At 46.2% G+C, this 20640-nt stretch overlaps 1 protein-coding gene across 1 annotated transcript in view; it reads left to right on the top strand.

Annotated features, from left to right (window-relative positions):
* The window catches only part of DYNC1H1 (dynein cytoplasmic 1 heavy chain 1), a 69831-nt gene that overhangs the window by 9589 nt on the left and 39602 nt on the right, over window positions 1–20640 (top strand). Inside the window, exons 2-13 of the mRNA XM_036316656.1 lie at window positions 4512–4599; window positions 6315–6488; window positions 6719–6974; window positions 7301–7487; window positions 8745–9016; window positions 9107–9334; window positions 13083–14159; window positions 14822–15001; window positions 16521–16670; window positions 18124–18270; window positions 19681–19821; window positions 20351–20527. Coding sequence (XP_036172549.1) covers window positions 4512–4599; window positions 6315–6488; window positions 6719–6974; window positions 7301–7487; window positions 8745–9016; window positions 9107–9334; window positions 13083–14159; window positions 14822–15001; window positions 16521–16670; window positions 18124–18270; window positions 19681–19821; window positions 20351–20527 — 3077 coding nt within the window. The remainder of the gene's footprint in view (window positions 1–4511; window positions 4600–6314; window positions 6489–6718; window positions 6975–7300; window positions 7488–8744; window positions 9017–9106; window positions 9335–13082; window positions 14160–14821; window positions 15002–16520; window positions 16671–18123; window positions 18271–19680; window positions 19822–20350; window positions 20528–20640) is intronic.

The raw sequence follows: 20640 nt of genomic DNA, 5'->3' as shown, positions 1-20640 counted from the left end.
TGCATACTGTTAATCCTGGGATAGTGATTTCACATACATACTGTTAATCCTTGGATAGTGATTTCACATACATACTGTTAATCCTGGGATAGTGATTTCACATGCATACTGTTAATCCTGGGATAGTGATTTCACATACATACTGTTAATCCTGGGATAGTGATTTCACATACATACTGTTAACTTAATCCTGGGATAGTGATTTCACATACATACTGTTAATCCTGGGATAGTGATTTCACATACATACTGTTAACTTAATCCTGGGATAGTGATTTCACATACATACTGTTAACTTAATCCTGGGATAGTGATTTCACATACATACTGTTAATCCTGGGATAGTGATTTCACATACATACTGTTAATCCTGGGATAGTGATTTCACATACATACTGTTAACTTAATCCTGGGATAGTGATTTCACATACATACTGTTAATCCTGGGATAGTGATTTCACATACATACTGTTAACTTAATCCTGGGATAGTGATTTCACATACATACTGTTAATCCTGGGATAGTGATTTCACATACATACTGTTAACTTAATCCTGGGATAGTGATTTCACATACATACTGTTAATCCTGGGATAGTGATTTCACATACATACTGTTAATCCTGGGATAGTGATTTCACATACATACTGTTAATCCTGGGATAGTGATCTCACATACATACTGTTAATCCTGGGATAGTGATTTCACATACATACTGTTAATCCTGGGATAGTGATTTCACATACATACTGTTAATCCTGGGATAGTGATTTCACATACATACTGTTAATCCTGGGATAGTGATTTCACATGCATACTGTTAATCCTGGGATAGTGATTTCACATACATACTGTTAATACTGGGATAGTGATCTCACATACATACTGTTAATCCTGGGATAGTGATTTCACATACATACTGTTAATCCTGGGATAGTGATTTCACATGCATACTGTTAATCCTGGGATAGTAATTTCACATACATACTGTTAACTTAATCCTGGGATAGTGATTTCACATACATACTGTTAATCCTGGGATAGTGATTTCACATACATACTGTTAATCCTGGGATAGTGATTTCACATACATACTGTTAATCCTGGGATAGTGATCTCACATACATACTGTTAACTTAATCCTGGGATAGTGATTTCACATACATACTGTTAACTTAATCCTGGGATAGTGATTTCACATACATACTGTTAATCCTGGGATAGTAATTTCACATACATACTGTTAATCCTGGGATAGTGATTTCACATACATACTGTTAATCCTGGGATAGTGATTTCACATACATACTGTTAATCCTGGGATAGTGATTTCACATACATACTGTTAATCCTGGGATAGTGATCTCACATACATACTGTTAACTTAATCCTGGGATAGTGATTTCACATACATACTGTTAACTTAATCCTGGGATAGTGATTTCACATACATACTGTTAATCCTGGGATAGTGATCTCACATACATACTGTTAACTTAATCCTGGGATAGTGATTTCACATACATACTGTTAATCCTGGGATAGTGATCTCACATACATACTGTTAATCCTGGGATAGTGATTTCACATACATACTGTTAATCCTGGGATAGTAATTTCACATACATACTGTTAATCCTGGGATAGTGATTTCACATACATACTGTTAATCCTGGGATAGTTATCTCACATACATACTGTTAATCCTGGGATAGTGATTTCACATACATACTGTTAATCCTGGGATAGTGATCTCACATACATACTGTTAATCCTGGGATAGTGATCTCACATACATACTGTTAATCCTGGGATAGTGATCTCACATACATACTGTTAACTTAATCCTGGGATAGTGATTTCACATACATACTGTTAATCCTGGGATAGTAATTTCACATACATACTGTTAATCCTGGGATAGTGATTTCACATACATACTGTTAATCCTTGGATAGTGATTTCACATACATACTGTTAATCCTGGGATAGTGATTTCACATACATACTGTTAATCCTGGGATAGTGATTTCACATACATACTGTTAATCCTGGGATAGTGATTTCACATACATACTGTTAACTTAATCCTGGGATAGTGATTTCACATACATACTGTTAATCCTGGGATAGTTATTTCACATACATACTGTTAATCCTGGGATAGTGATCTCACATACATACTGTTAATCCTGGGATAGTGATTTCACATACATACTGTTAATCCTGGGATAGTGATTTCACATACATACTTTTAATCCTGGGATAGTGATTTCACATACATACTGTTAACTTAATCCTGGGATAGTGATTTCACATACATACTGTTAATCCTGGGATAGTGATTTCACATACATACTGTTAATCCTGGGATAGTGATCTCACATACATACTGTTAATCCTGGGATAGTGATCTCACATACATACTGTTAATCCTGGGATAGTGATTTCACATACATACTGTTAATCCTGGGATAGTGATTTCACATACATACTGTTAATCCTGGGATAGTGATTTCACATACATACTGTTAACTTAATCCTGGGATAGTGATTTCACATACATACTGTTAATCCTGGGATAGTGATTTCACATACATACTGTTAATCCTGGGATAGTGATCTCACATACATACTGTTAATCCTGGGATAGTGATCTCACATACATACTGTTAATCCTGGGATAGTGATCTCACATACATACTGTTAATCCTGGGATAGTGATCTCACATACATACTGTTAATCCTGGGATAGTGATCTCACATACATACTGTTAATCCTGGGATAGTGATTTCACATACATACTGTTAATCCTGGGATAGTGATCTCACATACATACTGTTAATCCTGGGATAGTGATTTCACATACATACTGTTAATCCTGGGATAGTGATCTCACATACATACTGTTAATCCTGGGATAGTGATTTCACATACATACTGTTAACTTAATCCTGGGATAGTGATCTCACATACATACTGTTAATCCTGGGATAGTGATTTCACATACATACTGTTAACTTAATCCTGGGATAGTGATTTCACATACATACTGTTAATCCTGGGATAGTGATTTCACATACATACTGTTAATCCTGGGATAGTGATTTCACATACATACTGTTAATCCTGGGATAGTGATCTCACATACATACTGTTAATCTGGGATAGTGATTTCACATACATACTGTTAAGTTAATCCTGGGATAGTGATTTCACATACATACTGTTAATCCTGGGATAGTGATTTCACATACATACTGTTAACTTAATCCTGGGATAGTGATCTCACATACATACTGTTAATCCTGGGATAGTGATCTCACATACATACTGTTAATCCTGGGATAGTGATCTCACATACATACTGTTAATCTGGGATAGTGATTTCACATGCATACTGTTAATCCTGGGATAGTGATCTCACATACATACTGTTAATCCTGGGATAGTGATTTCACATGCATACTGTTAATCCTGGGATAGTGATCTCACATACATACTGTTAATCTGGGATAGTGATTTCTGCTAGCACACGTTTCCGTGTAACTTATCATTGCGGAAATAATTGACTAGAGCATCCAGGCCTCTGGTGGGTTAGTGCTACACCTACAGGTTTGCGTTATTTCCGTTCTTACACATTTTTTATTTTAATTTTTCTGTTTTGATTTTCAGCCATTTAGAAATTGTGCTCACATGTATCTTGAGCTATCTTACTATTAAATCCAGTCAGCTTTTCAAAGGGCTCCTGGGCATCAGCAGCCCACCGTCGGGGAGGAAGTGCATCCTCCTAATCCCCCAGCAGGCCATGAGAAGTGCTCCAGGAGCAGAGGGGAAGGCGAGGGGAACACCTCTCAGGGACCCTGGGGTGATGCTAGACAGCAGTTTGCCCTGGGGGCCTGGATGAGGGAGGGGCAGCCTGTGTACTGGTGAGGACACTGGGTTTAGAATCACTGACTTCTGAATTCTTAGGTTGTCCCTTTCCAGCCACGGTCTGAGGACAGTTTGCTTACATTCCTTACCTGGGAAACAAGGATAGTGACAGTCATGCCAGTCCCCATAGGTTGTAGTGAGGGTTAAAGACATGTAGCTAAAGTACTTAGTAAAATGCCTGTCATATAGTAAGTGCTGAGTTAGCAACTGAGCAGAATGGGGGTGGGGGGGGGCAGGGGAGGGAGAGGAAGGGAAGAGAGAGGTAACTTCTGTGTAGGGAGTCAAGGTGGGAGTGGTTGGGACCTGGAGAGCTGGCTGTAAGGCATCCCCGCTCCCCTAGCACAGCGCGCCTGCCCACCTGCAGCACTGCCCAGCAACAGCTCCTTAATGTGTCCAACAGCCCAGGCACAGAAACGGAGGCCCAGAGAGGTTCACCCCCTTGCCCAAGATTATGCAGCAAAGGAGGGCCCAGGGCAGGAGTCAGAAAAAAATGGGTAGCTAGGGAGAATAAGTAGAGCTGACTCAAAATTGGAAATGTTGACAAGAATGTGATACAATATTTATTTTAATTTGTAGAGGATGTTGGTGATGAAGGAGAAGAAGAAAAAGAATTCATTTCCTATAATATCAATATAGACATTCATTATGGAGTCAAGTCCAACAGGTAAGTAGTGTGACTGTAACCATAATCTCGAGTTCTGAGCTTGCGAGAATTAAGCATCAGTCTTAACTGACTCAGACGAAGTCATTAAGAAAACACTCAAAAGATTTCTACTCTGCAATTTCAGTATCTTATCTTCGATTTCATGAATTCAAGTTAGAAGGATTTCCAAATTAAGATAAATTCTAAAATATTTTTACTTTAATATCCATGTCATGGCACCCATTGTAACATATCTAATAATGCCCTCAGATTATATCTGAATCATCATTATTATAAACTAGAGGCCTGGTGCACGGATTCGTGCACCGGAGTGGTCCCTCAGCTTGGCCTGCACTCTCTCGAAATCCGGGACCCCTTGGGGGATGTTGTACTGCTGGGTTTGGCCCAATCCCCACAGGCCAAGCTGAGGATCTGTGAAACTGGCAGTCCGACATCCCCTGAGGGATGTAGTAGTGCATGAAGCGGCAGGTGGCCCGGGAGGAGCCCGAGCCTGCGCTGAGTGCCCGTCTGTGAGCTGAGCGACCAGTGCTCCCACTGTGGGAGCATACTGGCCATCTGTTCCCTGGTGGTCAGTGTGTGTCATAGCGACCGGTCATTTGGTCGCTTAGGCTGCCTGATCGCCTCTAACCACTCTGCCTGCCGGCCTTCTCACCCCCAACTGCCCCCCGCCCACCGGCCTGATTGCCTCAACTGCCACCTCCCCAGCTTGCCTGTTCACCCCCAACTGCCCCCACCCCCCCGCCGCCTGCTCACCCCCAACTGCCCCCCCCTCCCCGCCAGCCTGCTTGCCCCCAACTGCCCCCCTGCCGGCCTGCTCGTCCCCAACTGCCCCCCCTTGCTGGCCTGATCGCCCCCAACTGCCCTCCCCTCCTGGCCTGGTCCCCCCTAACTGCCTCTGCCTTGGCCCCGCCACCATGGCTTTGTCCTGAAGGATGTCCGGAAAGTCCTGGTCTAATTAGCATATCACCCTTTTATTAGTATAGATAACTGGTGAACACTGTTAGGTACATGTCTGAGTCTATAGGACAAATCCCTAAAAACGGTGTCACAGGTTCAGACGTGGTGCATCGACATTTTCAATGTGTGTTACCAGATTTTCCACCTTCTACAAACTAGTGTAAGGTCAGGTTTAAGTACATTATGGCTTGTAACCTGCAGTTGCTAGGAAGGTTAGTGTAAATGAGGCCAAGGTTATGAATGTAACCCATTTATAAGACAAACAAATTTTGCTTGGTTTCACGGTCCCTTGCTATAACCATAACCTTGATTTGGTTAGTTCTCATGTGAGTAAAGAAGAGCACTGTGTTTCAATATTAGAAAAGCAACAATTTAGTCTATTCTTAATAGGATTTTTAAATTGAAACAGTCAAATGAATATTTTTGTTTGTTAATCCTCACCATATATTTTTTCCCATTGCTTTTCAGAGAGTTGAGGGGAGGGAGGGAAATATCAATGTGAGATCTCACATCAACTGGTTGCCTCCCACAAGTTCCCTGTCTGGGGATGGGGAGCAAACCCGCAATCAGATATGGACCCTTGACTGGGAATCGAACCGGAGACCTTTTGGTGCGCAGGTTGATGCTCTAACCATAGAGCAACACCAGCCAGGGCCAAATGAATTTTTAATTTGTATGCAACACAGAGAAGGCCACAGTTGTCAAGACCGATTAGGAATGAGACTTTGTGTTCTAATTTCTTCTTTGCTTTCTTGTAGCTTGGCATTCATTAAACGCACTCCAGTCATTGATGCAGACAAACCAGTGTCTTCCCAGCTCCGCGTTCTCACGCTCAGCGAGGACTCCCCATATGAAACCTTGCATTCTTTCATTAGCAATGCGGTGGCTCCTTTCTTTAAGTCCTACATCAGAGAGTCTGGCAAGGCAGACAGGTAAAAACCATTTTCCCGTTGTTGGTTTGAATCATATTTCACTACGTCTTCACAAGACATTGGAAAATGATGTAAAATTCAGGAATCGGGAGGTAGAGCTAACAACCAAGAGGATGTAAATCTGTTGTGTTAATAAAATGTTTATTATTAATATTTGACAGATCTGAAATAAGAGCATGTCTTGGAGACCAGTAGTGCACTAAGTTTTGAAATATTTTCTGTCTTTTTAGGGATGGTGATAAAATGGCTCCTTCAGTTGAAAAAAAGATTGCAGAACTTGAAATGGGACTCCTTCACCTGCAGCAAAACATTGAAATTCCAGAGATCAGCCTGCCAATTCATCCAATTATTACAAATGTCGCAAAGCAGTGTTATGAGCGTGGAGAAAAGCCTAAAGTTACAGACTTTGGAGATAAGGTTGAAGACCCAACTTTTCTCAATCAGCTACAATCCGGAGTTAACCGCTGGATCCGAGAAATTCAGAAAGTAAGAGCACAGACTGAAAATAGTTGTAAAGGCTTCACGCTCTGTTATCTGTGAGGTAAATTCTTGGGTGACTGTTGGCCGTACCTGCCCTTGGTGCCGGGACTGCCCAGCAGGCCTGCCAAGCCCAGGGAAGTGGGAGACGCACACCATCACCCTGAGCCTTCGTCTGACCTCTTTCCTACCTGTGACAAGTTCAACTACTTGTCATTTACAGGCAGGAAATCCACTTGAAATATGGAAATTAAATTGTAATGCATGTGTTTAGTTAATGATACTTTTTCCACCTTTAAATGTGAATACCCTTCAGTGTTATTTTATGTTTAAAGGTGACCAAACTCGACCGAGACCCTGCTTCGGGAACGGCCTTACAAGAAATCAGTTTTTGGCTGAACTTGGAGCGTGCGTTGTACCGCATACAGGAGAAGCGAGAGAGCCCCGAGGTTCTGCTCACGCTGGACATCCTGAAGCACGGCAAGCGCTTCCATGCCACCGTCAGTTTCGACACTGACACAGGTAAAACTAGAACTGATCATCCATCAGGCAGTTAACCTGCCTTTTGTGAGACCTTGCTGGTAATTGAGATGAGAGTTAATATATGACCACCTTTCCTTTTCCTCTCGCATCTTGTCTCATATTTCCCCCAGTCCTAGGTAAGGAAAGTGACTTTCCACATACCTCCCGTTTCCTCCGGGGTTTTGAGGACACAGCCGGTTTCTAGGCCTGAGTGTCGGGAGCCATGGGAGTTCCATCCTGTCCCTGTTGCTCAGTCCCCTGGGCAGGCTGTGCTTTCAGTGTGAAGTCAGTGTGCCCCAGACAGGCAGCAGGAAGGCGGTTCACAGAAGCAGCAGTTACTTGCCTGCAGGGCTGGGGACAGAGAGCTGCTCAGTACTTCTCTTCCTCCTCTCACCTGCTCCGTCCTGTTTTCTGCTCCCCTCCCTGTTCTGAAAGGGGGTGAGGAGCCTTTAGTTTTCTGCGTGGTCCGCAGTGAGTGGTGTTTCGTTGGCACCCAGTGGGCACACGAACGTTGGAGCGCTTGGGCACAGTTAGCATGTGTGTACGACTCCATGCCCATGAAGCCCATTAGAGCCAGCAGCTGGACCACAGTTGTGGCAAATGTTAGAGGAGATTTCGGGTGGAAATCGTCCTATTACATTAATCACACTGTACACGTTACCTGGGCATTTACTAATGTGGAAAAGTATACTTGAATTTTCTGTAACACCTCCGAAACCTTTATGTCTTTCTAACATGTTTTTAAAAATCTTAAAAAAATAAATAAATAAAAATCTTGTGCCAGAGGAAGTAAAAATCTAGACTAGGACCCAGGTGTTTCTGTGATTGTGTCAATAACGTACTCACCTAACTTGTGCCATGGGCATAAAATTTAAATTCTAGTGTTTTTAAAGATGACGAAATTCTAGTGTTTTAAACTTGTTTTTAGTAGGGCATTTAGATAATCTAGAAAGCAAAAGAAGATGAACTATGAGGGTATCCCTGATGCTCTTTAACAAGTGAAAATGAAGCTGTGCTGGGATCATCCTATTAATGAGTTTTTTCCCCCAAATATCAAATAGTTTCTTTGTCACTAGATCTTTTGCAATATTCAACTGTCCCATCATGAGGACACATTTCAGTTTACTTTCCCAGTAGTAGGCCTGTACGGAATATCCTGTAGTTGCATTACTTTTCAGTTGAGGTAAGATTGACATCTACCATTGTGTTAGAGTTGTTTTACTTTGTATGAAAACCACTTACTGTCTCTTAATCTAGGTCTAAAACAGGCTTTGGAAACCGTGAATGACTACAACCCTCTGATGAAAGATTTCCCTCTGAATGATTTGCTGTCTGCCACTGAGCTGGACAAGATCAGGCAGGCCCTTGTGGCGATCTTCACCCATTTGAGAAAGATCCGGAACACGAAGTATCCCATCCAGAGGGCCCTGCGCTTGGTGGAGGCCATTTCAAGAGATTTGAGTTCCCAGTTACTCAAAGTGTTGGGCACTAGAAAACTAATGCATGTTGCTTACGAAGAATTTGAAAAAGTACGTTTTACTATATCAGAAAGCAACCTCAGGGCATTGAGACCAAACTGCACTGTAATAACAAGCTTCCTTTCTTCAATTACATCCTAGGTTATGGTTGCGTGCTTTGAAGTGTTTCAGACTTGGGATGATGAATACGAGAAACTTCAGGTGTTGTTGAGAGACATTGTCAAACGGAAAAGGGAAGAAAATCTGAAGATGGTGTGGCGAATCAACCCTGCCCACAGGAAGCTTCAGGCTCGCCTAGACCAGATGAGGAAGTTTCGAAGGCAGCATGAACAGCTGAGAGCAGTCATCGTCAGGGTCCTGAGGCCACAGGTGTGATTCCCATTCCAGAAATTCACGCGTGATTATTTCAGATGAACTACTTGTTTCTGTTTTGCATTATTACTCCTTTAGCTCCGTCTTGTTGCTGTCATCCTTAAGATCTAGTGATTCTGTATTATATTGTTTCAATCCAAATCTTTAACGTTCTCCACCCATTCATTCCTACCCTCAAATTGCATGGACCCTAGAGCCAGAACCTGCAACCCACTGCTGAACTAGCTATGTGACTTGGACACATTATTTAACCTTTTCTCCAGATTCCTCATCTGCAAAATCTTTATTAATAAAAGGATAATATGCTAATGAGACCAGGAGACCTTCCAGACAAAGTCATGGTGGCGGGGCCAAGGCAGAGGCGGTTAGAGGCCATCAGGCCAAAAGGGGAGGGCAGTTGGGGGTGATCAGGCCGGCGGGGGTGGGGGCAGTTGGGGGCAAGCAGGCTGGCAGGGAGAGCAGTTGGGGGCGAGCAAGCTGGCAGAGGGGCATTTGGGGGCTATCAGGCCGGCAAGGGGGGGGGCAGTTGGAGGCAAGAAGGCCGGCTGGGGGGGCAGTTGGGGGCAAGAAGGCTGGCGGGGGGTGGGCAATTGGGGGCGAGCAGGCCAGCAGGATGAGTGGTTAGGGGTGATCAGGCAGGCAGACAGGTGAGCGGTTAGGAGCCAGCAGTCCCGGATTGCGAGAGGGATGTCCGACAACCGGCTGTTGGACATCCCCTGAGGGGTCCCAGATTGGAGAGCGTGCAGGCTGGGCTGAGGGACCCGCCCCCCCCAACCCCGTGCACGAATTTCGTGCACTCAGCCACTAGTGTGAATAATAATTGCATATGCCTGAGATTTGTCAAAATAATTAAATGACTCATTTTCTTCAGACATCCTTTTTTCTCTTCTCAATTCAACGTTTTCTTCTCTTCATCAGTGCTTTTCTTCCCTTAAAAAACCCAGTCCAGAAATATAAGGTGCACTGAGATATATAGGTAGAGGGATTGACTGGTAAATGGATCGATATATGATAAAGCCAATATATAGCAAATGTTAATTGACTGAGTATTAATTAATGCTAGGTGTGTGTGTAGGTGTTCAGTCCATAAATCTTTCAACCCTCCTGTAGTTTGAAAATCTTGTAAAAAAATGTTAGGGGGGCTCCAGTCTGGAAATTGTGCGGTCTGGGAAACTTCACCACTGATCGCGGTGCCTGCTGTTCAGGCTTGAGTACTTGTTAATAGTGAATCCTCAGCAGCTTTTCACTCGGCGTGGTAGTAGTGTGTGTACGTGTGTGTTGGCATTTAATAGTCACCCTTTATTTTACCCGTAGAGTTTTGAGAATAGTGCTGAGTCCTTCTAGCCTAGGGTTTCTCAACTTTTGCCAGGTATCTCCTCTCATATATCATTTGTTAAAGAGCATTGTACGTTTTCTTTTTGTGTGTAATCATGTCCACATTCTTCAGCTCGGTACAGTTTGTAATAAATGTGTGTATGATGCGCTCTCAGCATGTTTTATCACTATGTGTAGTCTGTTCACTCAGTGCAGTTATCGATGTGGTTAGACTCACACCTGCTGTTTGCTCTTGTCCACTTGCCTCATTCTTGTTCCTCCCTTCTTGGCGGCCCCCGTTTGTGCTGTTTTTAGTATATCACTTTAATTCCTCTGTAGACTTGCAGCTGTAGTTCTTTCACTTCTTTTTCTTAGAGATTACTCTTGGGATTACAATGTTCATCTTTAATGTATCGTGACGTACTCAACACCGACTTCCAGCAGCACACTGGGAGAGAACTGAATGGAGGTTCTGATGTTACTCTAGCACTTTAGTCGTCCCTCTGCTGTGTGCTTCCTGTGGGCTATAACCTAGAGTTTTAAGACTAAGAAAGGAAAACTGTTGGACACTGAGTTTGTACGTAGCATTCCTTTGAATTACTACACTCTTGTAGACGGTTCTAACTGCCGATTAAACATTGAAAAGGGAAGTACCCCAAATCCAGGTCTAACACATGTTAATTTCACTGCTTAAGCAGAGAGACTACATTGTCAGAAGGTCTGTGCAGTGCAGAGTTAAAATGTACTATGTCATGTTTTACGTGGCTTTGCTGAGTCAGGGCTATAAAATGTTTAGTCTTGCTGGGATGGCTCAGCTGTTGAGTATCAACCCGTGCACCAAGAGGTCACTGGTTTGATTCCTTAATTTCTAATTGGTCCTTTTTCATATACTTGAGGGTCTCACTAAATTTCTCAGAGGTTTCTAGAAGATTCTTGAGTAACCTTATAACTGTGGTTTTGAACTCTATATCCAGTAGTTTGCTTTCCTCTATTTCTTTTATTTGTGACCTGTTTCTTTGTCTCTGCATTTTTTATGCTTCCCTGTGTTGATAGAGTGGCTTTCTGTGCTAGGTGTCCTATAGGGCCCAGTTGCTCAGTCTCCCTAGTCACCTGAGGTGGACGCTCTTGCGGGCTGTGTGCACAGTCTTGTTGTAGTTAAGCCTTGATTGCTGTTGGTATCACTGGGAGGAATTGACCTCCGGGCCAGTCGGCTGTGAGGACCAGTTGTGTCTACAATGGGAGAACTGCTGTGCTGGAGACACCCTTGTGGGGCAGGACTTGCTTCAGTGGGGTTTTGGTGCTTACTGAGTCTGTCCCTGAGTGTGTCTCTTATGGATGTGAAGAGTTGTAATCTGGATGGTCTCACTCTGACCACTGGTTACACTGGCTCTTGGATCTCCAAGGAGGTGCAAAGTCAGCCACTGCCTGAGGCTACCCAGCAGGAGTTACAGAGAGATCTACAGGTTCCTCCTCATTGTTTGAGGTTTGGAGGTGCCCAGATGAGGCCCAGCTGTGAAGCAATGTAGGCTGCTGTCGAGCCTTGGGCCTTCTTTTGGAAGCTCTGGGGCTCTCTGACCCAGCAGCAGTTAGGTTTTAGATTGTAAAAGGCCAGGCCATTCATATGCAAAAGCCTCTGTGCACAGCTTGGGTGGGGTTTTAAATTGGGTGGGGCGGGGTCTCAGGGAATCACCAGGGAAGGGTAAACCGTCAGCCCTGCCCCGAAAAGTCCCTGGGTCTCTGGGTCCCGCGACCCCATGCAGGAACAATGATTGCTGCAAGCACCTCTGAGAGAAAGCCGCCCTCATGTTCCGGCCCGATGCCAGACAGTCCAGTTTCTCCCCGAGTGAGTCTGGGTCCGCAGAGTCTTGCCCGGAACTGGAGTTCAGAGCAGTCAGGATCTTGTATCTCCCTCCCAATTCAAAAAGACAACAGCGTACCCAATTGCCAGCCCGTTTCTGCGTGCCTCCATACCTCCGCACTTCTGCACCTCCTCCCAGTCTCAGTGTGCTTTTCTCTTTCCTTCTAGTTGTATAACTCCCACTCAGCCAGCCTTCCCATGGCTCTGGATGATACCGTTTTGTCTTTTAGTTGTAGTTTTGATGTAGTTTTGCTGTGCGAGGCAGCAAGTTCAGGTGTTTACCTATGCCGCCATCTTGGTTGTCTCCTGGTTTGATTCCTGATCAGGGCACTTGCCCAGTTTGCAGGCTCCATCCCCAGTAAGGGGCATGCAGGAGGCAGCCAATGGATGATGTTTCTCTCTCATCATGTATATCTCCCTCTCCCTTCCTCTCTCTTAAAAACATTTTTAAGTGTTTGACTAGAGTCAAACAAGCGTTACCGAGGCTGACTGGTAATTTGTGTATGTGCTCTGCTGGTGTACAACCAAATACAGCCTTCATTGGTAACCTGATCACGAATCCTTCCCTTTCAGGTCACAGCGGTTGCACAGCAGAATCAAGGGGAGGTCCCTGAACCCCAGGATATGAAAGTAGCTGAGGTTCTTTTTGATGCTGCTGATGCGAATGCTATTGAGGAGGTAAACCTCGCCTACGAGAATGTCAAGGAAGTGGATGGACTGGATGTTTCCAAAGAAGGCACAGAGGCATGGGAGGCCGCGATGAAGAGATACGACGAGAGGATTGACAGGGTAGAGACCCGGATCACTGCTCGCCTTCGGGATCAGCTCGGCACGGCCAAGAATGCTAACGAGATGTTTAGGATTTTCTCCAGGTTCAATGCACTGTTTGTCAGGCCTCACATCCGCGGGGCCATTCGTGAATACCAGACCCAGCTAATCCAGCGCGTGAAAGACGACATCGAGTCTCTTCACGACAAGTTCAAAGTCCAGTACCCACAGAGTCAGGCGTGTAAGATGAGCCACGTGCGCGATCTGCCGCCTGTGTCTGGGTCCATCATCTGGGCGAAGCAGATTGACAGACAGCTGACCGCCTACATGAAGCGTGTGGAGGACGTCCTGGGCAAGGGCTGGGAGAACCACGTGGAGGGGCAGAAGCTGAAGCAGGATGGCGACAGTTTCCGAATGAAGCTCAACACCCAAGAAATATTTGACGACTGGGCCCGGAAGGTGCAGCAGCGGAACCTGGGCGTCTCGGGGCGCATCTTCACCATCGAAAGTACCCGGGTTCGTGGCCGATCCGGGAACGTCCTCAAGCTTAAGGTCAACTTCCTCCCCGAGATTATCACACTTTCAAAAGAAGTTCGAAACCTCAAGTGGCTTGGTTTCCGAGTCCCTCTGGCAATTGTGAACAAGGCTCATCAAGCCAACCAGCTCTATCCGTTCGCCATCTCCCTGATTGAGAGCGTGCGCACCTACGAGCGCACCTGTGAGAAGGTGGAGGAACGGAACACCATCTCTCTGCTGGTGGCCGGCCTGAAGAAGGAGGTGCAGGCCCTGATCGCAGAGGGCATCGCCTTGGTGTGGGAGTCCTACAAACTCGACCCGTACGTGCAGCGGCTGGCGGAGACTGTCTTCAACTTCCAGGAAAAGGTGTGTTCCGAGGCAGTCCTCCCGTGGCCCAGGACAGCTGGCTCACCATGTTGGTCTCCCGTGGCATGCGGGACTGATACACAGGAGACGTGGGAACTGAAAGGGAGAGAGGGCCAGTGGGCTGTTTGACGGGATGAGGGCTTTAGGGGGGCCCTTGAATAACTAACACCTGAGTTTAGAAATCAGTGGAGAGATGATAGGCACAGGAGTCGAAGAGCGAAATGAGAGCTTTGTTCCTGATAAAGCTGCCTGGAGAGGCGCTTGCTGTCACTCCACCCCGACCTAGACAAACTCTACTCCGCCCAGGCCCCCGCGCAGCTGGCCAGTGGAGGTCCTGCGCCTGCCGCTGCAAGCAGGCCAGAGTGCGTGCGTCTGGTGCACGCTGGCTCCCGAGGAGAGGACGGAAGCCAGAGTGGAGCCCATCTTACTTCTGCTCCCAGACTTATCAAGCAGAGGCCGTCCCTCCCGTGAGCAGGAGGGAGGAGGGGCAAGCTGACAGTCTTCATACATTCCCCTTCCCTCTCACCCAATAGGATTAGCTGTTTATGGGAAAACTTCTCTGCCATGAGCATTTGCCAACTGAGAAGAATGTACATAAAAATTAAGGGATAGAGTGAGTAGAGTGAGTAGATGTTTTAAATATTAAATATACTTCCCTTTAGGTGGATGATCTGTTGATTATTGAAGAAAAAATAGACCTGGAAGTGCGTTCCCTGGAAACCTGTCTGTACGATCACAAGACTTTCTCAGAGATCCTGAACAGGGTCCAGAAAGCTGTGGACGACCTGAACCTGCACTCGTACTCCAACCTGCCCATCTGGGTCAACAAGCTGGACATGGAGGTGAGGCTGGGCACTGAGTGGGTCCTCACTGACATGGAGGTGAGGCGGAGAGACAGAGACACATCGATTGGTTGCCTCCCACACACAAGATTGATCCTGCAACCGAGATACGTGCCCTTGATGGGCATCTAACCGGGGACCCTTCAGTCCATGGGCCAGTGCTCTATCCGCTGTACCAAACCAGCTAGGGCTTTCCCTCCCTTATTTTTATTCTTTTATTTTATTGATTATCTGCCTCCTGCACACCCCACACTGTGACCTCCTGGTTCGTAGGTTGATATTCAACTACTGAGCCACGCCAGCCGGGCATGCTTTCCTTCCCTTTAAAAAAGGGTAAAACGGTGGTGTATTCACACAAAGGGAGACCAACAGAGGGAAAGCTGACAAAGCCCACTCTACTGAGTCCACTGACAGCCTCAGCCTTCCTCACGGCCGCCCTCACAGCATCCCAGGCAGTCCCATGGCCAAGGCCGACTTTTCACAAAGACACACAGGCGTCCTGTTCGAAGAAACTTACTTGTCTCATTCTAGGTCAGAGAGAAGATTTTGTTCTTCACTTATAACAGAAAGTGGTCAACATGGAGGTGATAGATGTTGATCAGACTATTGTGATCATTTTGCAACATATACAAATATCTAATCACTGGTGGCCCAGTGTATGGATTCGTGCACATTGAAAGGAAATTAATTAGAAGGTGGCAGACGGGGTGGGACTGGGCAAGATGGGCTGGACATGCCCTGGAGCCAGCCACACCTGGGGCAGTGCTGCGGCTCAAAGGGCATCTCCGGAGTGAGCGGGGTCCCTCCAGCAGATGGGGTCCCTCGGCCTGGCCTGTGGGGATCAGGCTAAAACCGGCTCTCCAACATCCCCCACGGGGTCCTGGATTGCAAGAGAGCGGTTCTTGGGTTCTCATCAAGAACCACTGCTGCCAAGTCACTGCAGCTCAGCAGCTCCTGTGTTGAGTGTCTGCCCCCTGGTGGTCATGGCGTGTAATAGCTACCGGTCAGGTGGTGGGATGGTCACTTAGCCTTTTACATATATAGATTATGCCATGCCTGAAACTAAGGTAACGTTATGTGACAATAATACCTCAACAATAAGAAAAAATGGTTTAATTTTCAAACTAGTTTTCTAGTTTTATCTCTGAGGCGACCAGGAAAACACTTTTGTTTTGCGAGTTTTCTATTATATTAAACAGTATCAGGACCTTAATTGCATGTCTGAGTTTGTGTTACTCTCCTTACCACATGTATTGGCGACTTGGCCCTCAGTGGGACAACACAGTGAGCTTAATGGAGATAGTTACCTGAGGCTGGGAGGAAGCGCCAGAAGCGAGACTCAGAATAGAGGGAGGAGGGTTACAATTAACTCTAACCTAAAGCCTCTGTTTTCTTTTTCTTTTTTTTTGGAGTAAAGAAAGGTTTATTGATCAAGAAGGTGCCTCTTCTTTCTATTTAATGTGCTCGGTCAGCTCCAGTTTAGAAGACTCACTGTTCTGCAACACTGCTTTCTCTGCAGATTGAAAGAATACTGGGTGTCCGCCTGCAAGCTGGCCTCAGAGCTTGGACCCAGGTGCTTCTTGGACAAGCTGAAGATAAATCAGAAGTCGACATGGACACAGACGCGCCACAAGTCAGTCACAAGCCTGGTGGAGAGCCAAAGATCAAGGTGAGTATTTCCCAGAGCATCCCATGCAAGTAAATAAACCTCTGCCCTGAAACGTACCAATGAAAAGGCCTCTCACCATGGACACCTGACAGACATCGCCTCACCTGGTGACCCAGGCCAGCATCCCCCATGACGTTGTGTGGGACCGTGTGCGGGGTGATCAGAGGGTGCCTCGCCCCCAGGATCTCGCCCAAATCATTCCGCTGCCTTGAGGGTCATTGGCACAGTGCCTGACCAGTGCCCAGTCAGGAGAGGGAGACGGGAGACTCTGGGGTGGGCTCTGGATGAGAGCCTGCACGTGTGACAGCCTGTGTTCCAGGTCGGGGTGCTGGGTCAGTGTTAACTTCCTTGCTGTGGTCATCGTGCCATGGCCGGCTTCACGTCAGAGCAGGCTGGTGAAGGGCGCTTGGGAACTTCCTGCTTTCTTGGTGACTCTCCTGAAAGTCTAAACTTAGTTTCATTTTTAACAAATGAAAAATAAATGTACACAGAAAAAAATAACCCTCTGCTTTCCAAGCACACGTGCAAGAAATCATTTCAGGGACTGAACATAATCTCCAAGTGGACGTTCAGGCTGTGACACTGACCGGTCCCTGTCTTTACATGAATCTGGGTAGGACCTGCATGGATGAGTTGGTAATAGCTCGGTGGTCACACCCTGGACACAGTCTGTCTCCAAGCGCCTGTTCGCATTCCTGTGCGACATGGTCAGTGGATCCTAGCAAGCTTTCTGGAAAATTCTGTAAATTCAAACTGTGCTAATAGGCCCTGTCTCCTGATGTGGAGGTGGTCGGAGAGATGCGCACCTCACAGGAATTTCCTAAGTGCCGTGTTGTTTTATGTAGTTTGTGTAATTATCAGTAAGAAAGGTATAGGAATCAGAAGCCTAAAAGAACTGCAAGTAAAACTCTGACCTGGGAGAAACATTTGGCTTTTTTTTTCCTTCCCAGACTTTACCTTCTCAGTTTTTTTTCTCTTAATGCTTGAAAAATGTTTTCACTTTTGAATATTACGGGTATTTATCCCCAGAGCATATTTTTTAAAATACTGAGATTCAGGAAAGCAAATGAGTGTGTCCAAGTGATAGAGTCAGGTGGAGATGGGCGGGAGTTCCTGACCAGCTCCCAGCACCGGCAGGTGGCACAGGCAGACCTGCCTCAGTGAGCAGGAGCCCAACCACGAATGCCAGCTCATGTCCCTGCTGCAGCCGTGCTGGGCTCAGGTACACGGCCCAGCAGGTGGTGCCTCATTGAGCACCCAGGCATGGGGGACCTTCGGGAGGTTCAGCCTGCCCTCCGACTTGCATCCCTGGGGCGGGCCCAGACCGCAAGCATGGCACTGCAGAAGGTCGTGGTTCAGACGGAAGCAGTCTAGTAACTTAGAGAAAGAGTGATGCATCAAAACCATTCTGTTGAAGCAGACCTGAGTAAGACATGAAATCTTTCCTTTTCAGAATGTCATTCACGAGCTCAGAATAACCAATCAGGTCATCTACTTGAACCCGCCCATCGAAGAGTGCAGGTACAAGCTGTATCAGGAGATGTTTGCCTGGAAGATGATTGTGCTGTCCCTCCCCAGGATTCAGAGTCAGAGGTACCAGGTGAGCCACCTGGCCAGGCCGCCCCCTTTCTGCGACCGCCTCTCCCCTGTCTCCTTAAATACAGCTCTTGGCATCTTTTCAACTCCTGGCTTCAGGCCCCGCTCTCTAAGGGGAGAAGCTTGTGTTCCTGACTTTTCTCGCAGTAGTTACTTTTCCCAGTCGTTGCGTTTGCAGCTCAGGTCTCAGTGGCTCTTAGAAAGTCCCTCCATGAACTTGGGGAATTTTACTTCCTGCTTCTTACCCCCACCCCCACGTTTTATTATGGGAGTTTGCAGACATCCGCACAAGTCGGGGGAACTTACATCACCTTGCTTTATTTATCAACACGTGGCCAATTTTGTTTCATTTGCATTCCCCTGCACATACCTCACCAGATTATTTTAAGACAATTCCCATGTATAATACAATCTTCTAGAGCAGCGGTTCTCAACCTGTGGGTCACGACCCCTTTGGGGGGGTCAAACGACCCTTTCTCAGGGGTTGCCTAAGACCATCAGAAAACACATATATAATTACATATTGTTTTTGTGATTAATCACTATGCTTTCATTATGTTCAATTTGTAACAATGAAATTGGGGGTCACCACAACATGAGGAACTGTATTAAAGGGTCGCGGCATTAGGAAGGTTGAGGACCACTGGTCTAGAGCAAAAGGGAAACTCAACGACCACTAGGTCCCGCCTGGGCCTCTAGGCACATTACTTTGAACAGGACTGGTGTGTCAGTTAAGCAGCTCCCACACCCTCTGCTTTGACAGGCTGTCTCGAGCGTAGTGGTCCTCTCAGGAAGTGTATCTCTTTCCTTAACTTTGAACACAAACTCAGTTTTTCAGAGATTTTTCTGCAGTAGCAGCTGCCCGTGGGCTCACAGTCTCGGCAGTGTGGGCCCAGACGTGGCGACGTGCACCTGGGGGGAGCGAGCTGAGGGTGGTGCCTGCCCCTCGGGTCTGTGCCTGTGTTTCCCCGCCTCCCGCCAGCACACTGTGTTTGCAGTTCTCCTGTTTGTCTCCTCTGGAACGCACTAACGCCAGCCCCTCTTGAGCACTGATCCCCGTACCCTGTGGCCCAGCAGTTCCTCCCTCTCTTCTCAGTCTGCCTGTCAGTGAATAAACTTGACCTCGTCCCCTTCCAGCCACCTAATTTCCCTGCTCCTCTTGGCAGACATGGAAGAGCTGCCTCCATGGCTGCTCCTGGGCCACTGCCCCTCAGGCGTGGCTGATCTCTTCCTTTTATTGGCTTGACGAATTAAATATAAGTAGGCTTCTGGTCACTTGTGACTGGTAAGTAGATGTTGCCCCTTAAATGCCATTTTTATCGTGGGCTGGTCTTCCAGTTCATTTTTACTGAGAGGTGCCCCTGAGGTGAACAGTGTTGCACACGTGCGTTCATCTCCGGCTTTGCTTGGTCAGGTGGGCGTACATTACGAACTGACGGAAGAGGAGAAGTTCTATCGGAATGCTTTGACACGGATGCCGGATGGTCCCATGGCCCTGGAAGAGTCCTACTCTGCAGTCATGGGCATTGTAACTGAAGTCGAGCAGTACGTCAAGGTAAGAAGCTCCCAATTTCCATCTTAGACACTTAGGAGCTTGAGATATAATGAATATGAAGCTAAAAGGTCTTGACTAAATGTAATATGATTCAGTAGATATTTGCTATTTTAATGCAAAGAAAAATATTGGACAAATCTTACGAGATATTATCATTTTGGAGGATTGTAAATTTTATTAATTTTTTAAAATATAGTTTTATTAATTTCAGAGAGGAATGGAGAGGGAGGGAGAGAGAGACAGAAACATCGATTACGAGAGAGAATCATTGATTGGCTGCCCACACTGGGCATGTGCCCTGACCAGAAATCTAGCTGTGACCTCCTGGTTCGTAGGTCAACACTCAACCACTGAGCCAAGCTGGCTGGGCAGATTTTATTCTTTTTTGATGTGAAAGTTGTGAGAATTTGAAGTGGGAATTTTTTTAATGGTAATGAATGAACATGAACCTTTTTAACAGAACATGAAGATATCTATCAACATTCTACAGAATGAAAGGCCAAACTGTAGTCTGTGTTCTTGTCTGCAGGTTTGGCTCCAGTACCAGTGCTTGTGGGATATGCAGGCCGAGAACATCTATAACAGACTCGGGGAAGACCTCAACAAGTGGCAAGCTCTCTTGGTTCAGATAAGGAAGGCCAGAGGGACCTTTGACAACGCGGAAACCAAGAAAGAGTTTGGGCCCGTGGTCATAGATTACGGCAAGGTGAGCCCTGCTGGCTTGTTGACAGGTGCCGGTCGCTCTAACGGCGGCCTCTGGGTCTGGCTGAAATGGAGTGGGACTGCAGCATGCCTCTGAGGCGGACGCCCTGTCTTGTG

This window comes from Myotis myotis, unplaced genomic scaffold, assembly GCF_014108235.1.
Source record: "Myotis myotis isolate mMyoMyo1 unplaced genomic scaffold, mMyoMyo1.p scaffold_m19_p_1, whole genome shotgun sequence".
In the NCBI taxonomy this organism is placed as follows: domain Eukaryota; kingdom Metazoa; phylum Chordata; class Mammalia; order Chiroptera; family Vespertilionidae; genus Myotis; species Myotis myotis.
The sequence above is the reverse complement of the archived record's forward strand: the minus strand, read 5'-3'. Positions and strand labels throughout refer to the sequence as shown.